General features: G+C 53.0%; 1 protein-coding gene across 3 annotated transcripts in view; it reads right to left on the bottom strand.

Annotated features, from left to right (window-relative positions):
• Window positions 1–3,925: 3,925 nt before the first annotated feature.
• Window positions 3,926–7,607, bottom strand: part of LOC116546882 (DNA dC->dU-editing enzyme APOBEC-3C-like) — an 8,350-nt gene continuing 4,668 nt past the window's right edge. The window contains exons 3-5 of one of the 3 annotated variants that reach the window (XM_032273003.1): window positions 6,964–7,120; window positions 4,564–4,843; window positions 3,926–4,339 (exon numbers count right to left, since the gene is read on the bottom strand). In XM_032273003.1, coding sequence (XP_032128894.1) covers window positions 4,221–4,339; window positions 4,564–4,843; window positions 6,964–7,120 — 556 coding nt within the window. In that variant the 3' untranslated portion in view covers window positions 3,926–4,220. Of the gene's footprint in view, window positions 4,340–4,563; window positions 4,844–6,963; window positions 7,593–7,607 lie in introns of those variants that run through there. The other 2 variants (XM_032273004.1, XM_032273005.1) reach the window with 2 other exon arrangements.

Below are 7,607 nucleotides of genomic sequence, written 5' to 3'. Positions count from 1 at the left end.
TTTTACTTAGTCTTATGTTTTCTGCATTCCCAGCTGCTTAGATCCTGCCTGTGATCCGATTGAAGTTTGGGTGGTACCTGGCCTCGAAAGACCCCTGTGTCCCAAGGGAGTTGTGAGGGGTCCTTCTTTGTCTTCACTTCATAGCACAGCCAGCTGTAGGGCCGACCAGGGAGGACGGGTTCATTTACAAAGTTGTAGTCGAATGCACGTCGATATATCCGCTTCATGGGATTTCTGAAGGCACAAGAGAGAAAGGGCCCATGCACAGAGCGCTCCCCGGAGTCTCGGGGCTGATGTCCACTCAACACAGCTCCTGGACAGCCCTGGGCCTCCCCCATCCCTCCACGGCCCTGAGAGTTTCTGCCACCTTCCCAGGCAGGAAGACTGAGGACACAGGAAGAGGAGATGATGGTGGCAGGGGCAGCAGGGCCGGGTGACCTCTCCCCACTCAGGCCCCAGGGCTGGTCTTTCCAGGGGTACGTTCCCCACCCCCCAGTATTTCTGCCCACCCACTCCCAACCCATTAGGAAAATGCAAAGGAGAATAAAACGCCTCACCCCCAAATAAAAGCTTTTAATCTTTCAGCTCAATTCCTTCCTGACGCTTCCCCTCTGCACGTTAACATTATTTATATTTGTATTTTATTTTATTTTATTTTGAGACAGAGTTTCCCTGTTGTTGCCCAGGCTGGAGTGCAGTGGCATGATCTGGGCTCACCACAACCTCGGCCTTCCAGGTTCAAGTGATTCTCCTGCCTCAGCCTCCCAAGTAGCTGGAATTACAGGTATGCGCCGCCATGCCCAGCTAATCTTATATTTTTAGTAGAGACGGGGTTTCTCCATGTTGGTCAGGTTGGTCTCCAACTCCTGACCTCAGGTGATCTGCCCACCACAGCCTCCCAAAGTGCTGGGATTATAGGCGTGAGCCACTGTGTCGGGCTAACATTATTTTTAAATCATGCTAGAACCGAATTCCAAGGCCCAGGCCACTCTTCTAAGTGCTGTGAGGTTCTGAGCTCGTGTGATGCTGACCTGGGCCTGCAGGGGCCATTCCAATCTTACAGAGGAGATGCCAGAGGCGCAGAGAGGCAGGGTAACCTGCCCAGGACACGGAGCTGGGCAGAGGGAGCTGGGGCCCCTTTCCAGGCCAGCCCTGTCCAGCCTCTGCAGCATGGGCCCTGCAGGAGGGAGCCATTGAGGACCGGCTCTCTGTTCATTCAATCTTAAGAGCATTTTTCCTGATCATTGCGTTTTTTCTCACATTTCGTGTTACTGGTCATGTTCTACAAGATGAAGAGTGACCTTGGACTGGAACCTATGTGTGAGGACCTCTGCTCAGTGTGGAGTCATCCTTGGGTGACATGCTTTATCTTGTGCTTAAGAGTCCATTTCCTACCCCACACCCTCTCCTAAGACTTTGTATTTAAGCAAAGTCAATCTTACAGAAAACCCACCAAAGCCCTGTGAACAAAATGCCCGATTGCTCCCATCATCGCTTGGTTCAATTCTCCTGGTTCCAGAGCTGAGGAATGGGGGGAAGCACGCAGAGGGAGCACTCTCCCAGGGCAGGGAGCACCAGCCTGGCCATGACTTTCAGGGGACAGTCTCAGCATGAGGCCTGGGCTGGGGCTGGCAGGGGAGGCGTCCCATTAAGAAACAGCAGTGAGGCTACCACACAGCAGAGCAAAGAGCGTGGCTAGGAGTATGGGAAGCAGAGGAGCCAGAGGGGAGGGAACCCAGGGCTGGGGATGGGGCAGGGGCAGGGAGAGGCCAGGGTGGAGTCCCTGCAGGGCCACCAGGCAGGAAGGGGCAGCGGTACCTGATCTGTGGATTCATGCTCAGCCTCTTTGTTAGATGTGTCCGAGTCCCCCTCTTTTTCTGAAGCGCTGTGGTTTCACTTCCTGCTTGTAGTGTCTTACAGCTGAACAGCCCTCCTTAAAGTGACCTCCCAGGGCCTCATGAGTCATGGCCCCTCTCCATTCCTGCTCAGGCACTGCTGTGGGAGGCCCTGGGGCGCTTTATCTTTCTCTGGCTCTGGCCCTCCTTCTGGTTTTCTCCAGGTCCTTCCCCCTGGCAGAAGAACCTCTCATAAAAACAGGTTGCTCTGTCTTTATCTGTCTTGGGCAGGACCCAAGGGAATTGCCAAGAGAAAGAGAAAGGCATTGCAGCCAGAGCCCGGGAGGCAAGTCCAGACCAGTCTCAGACAGAGGCAGGTGCCCCCTTGTCTGGTGGATGGGCAGGCTGGAATCCCCTCTCCACCACCGCCTCCCCAGCCCTAATGTCTGCACAGAGCTTGGAGCAGCACCTCCCCATTGAGTGAGGGGAGGTTTTGAGACTCCAGTGGTGAAGGAAGCATGGACTCCGAACAGCAGAAACGAAGGCTTAGCTGCTCCTCTAGTCCCCAGCTGTGTGCTGGCTCTGTTACAGGTGTCTCCTCTTCCAACCTCCCAGCTTCTAGAGGGTGGGGGGCAGGTCAGCCCCTCAGAAGGACTGTGATGTCTGTGACATCAAGGAGGGGAGGGGATGTTTACAAGCAGGCTCACTGCCCACAGGGACTTCCCAAGAGGTTTCCTGTGGACCAAGAACATGCAAAACACACACAAACACACACACACACACACACACACAGCTTTCTGGTTTCTTAAGTCCATCTAACCATATTTTGAAGGAATGCATGGACATTGCATCCTTGAAATAATCTTCCTAAGAGATTCCCTTAAGGGGAGTTTGTTCCAGTTGGAGACGCTGTGCTCTCTGTAGAGGCTCTGAACTCCTCTACAGCCTGCAGGCAGAGAGGGAGGAGGCTGCATGGGTGTTGGGGGTGCAGCAGCACCCCTACCTGCACAGAAGCTTGTCCTGGGGATGGTTTTTGGAAGGTGAACGTTTCTGTTGCCATCAGAAACAGATGGACAAGCTGAGTGCAGTGGCTCACACCTGTAATCCCAGCACTTTGGGAGGCCAAGGCGGCAGATCACCTGAGGCTGGGAGTTTGGGACCATCCTGACCAATATGGTGAAACCTCGTCTCTACTAAAAATACAAAATTATCTGGACATGGTGGCACCTGCCTGTAATCCCAGCTATTCAGGAGACTGAGGCAGGAGAATCACTTGAACCTGGGAGGCAGAGGTTGCAGCGAGCCAAGATCGAGACATTGTACTCCAGCCTGGGCAACAAGACCAAAATTTTAGCTCCAAAAACAAAACAAAAAAAAGAAACGATGGACAGAGGAGAAGAGCATCCATGTTACATAAGCAGTTCCGTTAACCAGGAACACACTTTCTAGAAGAAAGTATAATACTGGTGCTAGAACAGGGAGGCCTCACACCCAGCTCTAAGGCGGCGGTCAAGCCACAGTGGGGCAGGGACACAGCTCTGCAGCCAGGTGACTCCGAGATCTGCCCCTTCCTTACTGCGTGACCCTGATGTCTCTGGGCCTGTAATATTCCTCCTCTGTAAATGGACCACCCAGCTTATAGGATTATGGGGAAGATAAAAATGTGAAACTTTACGTAAAGAACTCAGCACAGTACCCAGAGTGTTAATAGAATGGAAGAAATGATGGTTATTATCATTAATCACACTACATTTTATTTATTTACTTCTATTTAATTAATTTATTTATTTTGAGAGGGAGTCTTGCTCTGTCACCTAGGCTGGGGTATAATGGCACCATCTCGGCTCACTGCGACCTCAGCCTGTGGAGTTCAAGGAATTCTCCTGCCTCATCCTCCCGAGTAGCTGACACTGTAGGCGTGAACCACCACACCCGATTAACTTTTTTTGTATTTTCAGTAGACACAGGGTTTCACCACGTTGGCCAGGTTGGCCTCAAACTCCTGACCTCAAGTGATCCTCTCACCTCGGCCTCCCAAGGTGCTGGGATTACAGACATGAGCCACTGCACCCAACCTGTGTTGACTTTAATAAGATTTGGTTTTCCTGGGGAGATGCGAAGAGCCAGGTTGGGGGCGCCAGGCTGGGGAATGGGTTCTAAGGGGGTGGATGGAGATAGCCATGGAGGCAGAAAGGGGCCTCTGCAGGAGAAGCCCGGGAGAGTGGGGAGGAGGCGGTGAGGCAGGGAGCACTGTGGAATGGGCCTGAGGGCAGGAGGAGCTGAGGATGATCCGGCAACAGCAAAGCTGGTCCAGGATGGGTTGGAGGCCCTCACGGGAAGAGCAGGAGGCTAGAGCAGCCAGACCGGGAGGCCCGGGGAGGCCCTTCACTGCAGAATCTCCTGCAGTGTGATGTACAGGGATAGAGAGTTGTCTTGTAGTCTCTTCCAAGGCTTGAATGGCTGACCATCATTGTACACAAAGTTATCCCAACAATATTCAAAATCTGAGAAGAAAAAACAGGAGAAAGCAGTGAGGGCCCAGCAGGCCTCTCTCCCGGGCCCTGGGTCCTCCCCTCCCAGGCCAGGTCTCCTGGCTGCCACTTGCAGTCAGCACCAGCCTGTCCCCACAGGTTCCTCAGGGACACTGCCTCGCCCCACGCCATTGCAGACCCACCTGTCCCTCATGCCATCCCCTGCCACCCGCTCTCCTCAGCCCTGTACATCTCACATTCATAGCCCATGATCAGCACGGAGGCCCCTTCCTGACTCAGCCTGCGGATCCCCTGCCGGAAATCTGGATTCCAGAAGTAGTAGAGGCGGGCAGTGAAGATGGTGAGCCTCACGTTTCTGTGCCTGGCCAGGAACTCGGCCACCTGCCCTGCACACTCTGGGCAAGGGCTCCAAGAGGCATACCAGGTGACCTCGTAGTCCTTCTTAGGAGACAGCATGTTGTGGCGGAACCAAGAGAGGAAGCACATTTCTGCATGACAGGAAGGATCAGGACCCACCTAGAGAAGGAGGAGGAGGGGGTGGGGAGAGCTCAGACCAGGAGCAGGAGGAGTGCAGGGGTCGGGCGATGGGAGAACAGGGCAGGCCAGGAGCCCCAAGACATTTCCTTCTTGATGTATTTTGAGACAGGGTCTCTCTCTGTTGCCCAGGCTGGGGTGCAGTGGTGAGATCTGGGCTCAGTGCAGCCTTGACCTCCCAGGCACAAGGAATCTTCCCACCTCAGCGTCCTGATTAGCTGGGGGTGCAGTTGCGTGCCACCACCCCTGGCTTATTTTTTTTGTGGAGACGGGGTTTTGCCATGTTGCCCAGGCTGATCTAGAACTCTTGGGCTCGAGCAATCCTCCTGCCTCAGCCTCCCAAAGATCTAGGACAATGAGTGTAAACCACCATTCATGGCTTTATTTTATTTACTTATTTTAATTTTTAAGGGTACATAGTAGGTGCCAGGATGTTTTATTGACTGACTTTTTCCTCTTCCATCCTTCTCCTTCCTTTAATTATTTTTATTTTTATTTTTTCCCAAGACAGAGTCTTGCTCTGTCACTGAGGCTAGAGGGCAGTGGTGCAATCTTGGCTCATTGCAAACTCTACCTCCTTGGTTCAAGCGATTCTCCGGCCTCAGCCTTCCTGAGTAGCTGGGATTATGGGCCCTCGCTACCACGCCCAGCTAATTTTTGTATTTTTAGTAGAGACGGGGTTTCACCCTGTTGGCCAGGCTGGTCTCAAACTCCTGACCTCAGGTAGTCCACCCACCTAGGCCTCTCAAAGGGCTGGGATTACAGGCTTCAGCCACCTCGCCTGGTCCCCTTGTTCTTTATTTGATTGAGTCTTTCCCTGTCTCATCATGGCCTCAATGGAGAATGGCATCCATTCTCCCAGGCATCCATTCATGAGGCATCCTCAGCCCCTGCTGTGGTCTGGCTCTCTGGGGTCTGCCTTTGTCCCTGCCTGCCTTTTGCTGGGGAGGCCACTGGACCAGCATTGCCCCATGGAGTTCAAGGTTGACCACGGGGGCTACCGAGTACCTAAAATGGGGCTCTGATTAGAGATCCTGACATATCTCAGAATAAAATGAACTTTCACCTCTCTGGTGAGGAATTTTATATTAATTATATGCTGAAATTGTATGTGAAAGATTTGAGCTAAGGCAGACATTAAAATTACTTTTGCCAGTTCTTGTTGCTTTTTGAGCATGTGGGGACTAGAACCCCTTCAATCCTGAGTCCTGGGTGTTTCCATGGCCAGCACCACCGTCAGCCAGGCCTGCCCAGCACACGGACGACTCCCTCCCCAAACACACTGTGGAAAGTCTCCTGCCTGGGTGGAGGAGGCCGAAGGGGTGGGTGGGACATGACAGGGTGGGGTGATGGTCAGTGACCCATTGTGGGCAGCAGGGTGAGGAGTGAGGTTCACCATCCTGTGATGATGTGTCCTTGACATCCAGGAATCAGGGCAGTGGCGGGGGCGGCCACACCAGCCCAGCAGTGACTGACCCAGACACCACGCTGGACACCCCACACCCCGCATCCCACAGCTGCTGTTTCCCGAGGACTGCTGGATGCACAGCTCCATGACAAGATTTTGGGAAACAAAGTCAAGAATCAGGGTGCTGGGCTCCAAACAAGGCCTTTGTGAAGAGGAAAACCCCCTCCACGATCGGATCCCTGGAGAGTCAGGCAGGAAGATCTGGGCCAGGGACTTAAAAAATGTGGGAGGAGGTTAGGTGCAGTTGCTCCTGCCTGTAATCCCAGCACTTTAGGGCCGAGGGGGGAGGATCACGAGGTCAGAAGTTTTCCAGTCTGGCCAACATGGTGAAACCCCGTCTCTACTAAAATACAAAAGAATTAGCTGGGCGTGGTGACAGGCGCCTGTAATTCCAGCTACTCAGGAGGCTGAGGCAGTAGAATTGCTTGAACCCAGGAGGTGGAGGTCGCAGTGAGCTGAGGTCATGCCACTGCACTGTAGCCTGGGCGACTCCGTCTCAAAAAACAAAGAAAAAGAAAATGTGGGAGAAAAGTACACGCTGGAGAGCCCGCGCCAGGCATGCCGCTTGTTGTGTTTTCTGCATGCCCAGCTGCTTAGCTTCATTTTGGGGGTGTAACTAGGACTTTGGTGCTACCTGGTTTCGGAAGATGCCACTCTTCCAGGAGACAGTTGAACGGTTCATTATACCTTCCACTGTGAAGCACAGCCAGGTTTCGTTCCGACCGTAGGCTTTCCGTAGGTTTCTAAAGTGGAAGTTGAATATGCCTGGATACATAGCATTCATCGGGTGTCTGAAGGCACAAGAGAGAAACATGCCAATGTGGAGCGGCCCCGGGTCCTCGGGGCTGATGGCCACTGAACCCCACTCCCTGGACAGCCCTTGGCTCTGGGCCTCCCACATCCCTGCACAGCCCTGAGCATGTCTGCCCCTTTCCCAGTCAGGAAGACAGGGAGAGAGAAAGAGGAGGGGATGCTGGCAGGGGCAGCCAGGTGACCTCTCCTAGCTGGAACCCCAGCTCTGGACCTGCCAGTGGGCCACCCTCCACCTCCCAGTTTTTCTGCCACACATCTCCCAACCCATTAGGAAAATGCAACAGAGAATAAAACTCTCCACCCTAAAATAATTGCTTGAACATTTCAGCTCAGTCCCTTCCTCACATTTCATCTGTCTGATGACAACGATGATTCTTTTTCTTTGGGATCACACTGAATTCCCAGGCCCAGGCTACTCTACTCTCCTTTTTTTTTTTTTTTTTTTTTTTTTTTTTTTTTTTTTTT

Source organism: Sapajus apella, unplaced genomic scaffold (assembly GCF_009761245.1).
Source record: "Sapajus apella isolate SASKATOON/1434 unplaced genomic scaffold, GSC_monkey_1.0 scaffold1595, whole genome shotgun sequence".
NCBI classification, from domain to species: Eukaryota; Metazoa; Chordata; class Mammalia; order Primates; family Cebidae; genus Sapajus; species Sapajus apella.
This window is presented reverse-complemented; position numbering and strand designations above follow the sequence as displayed.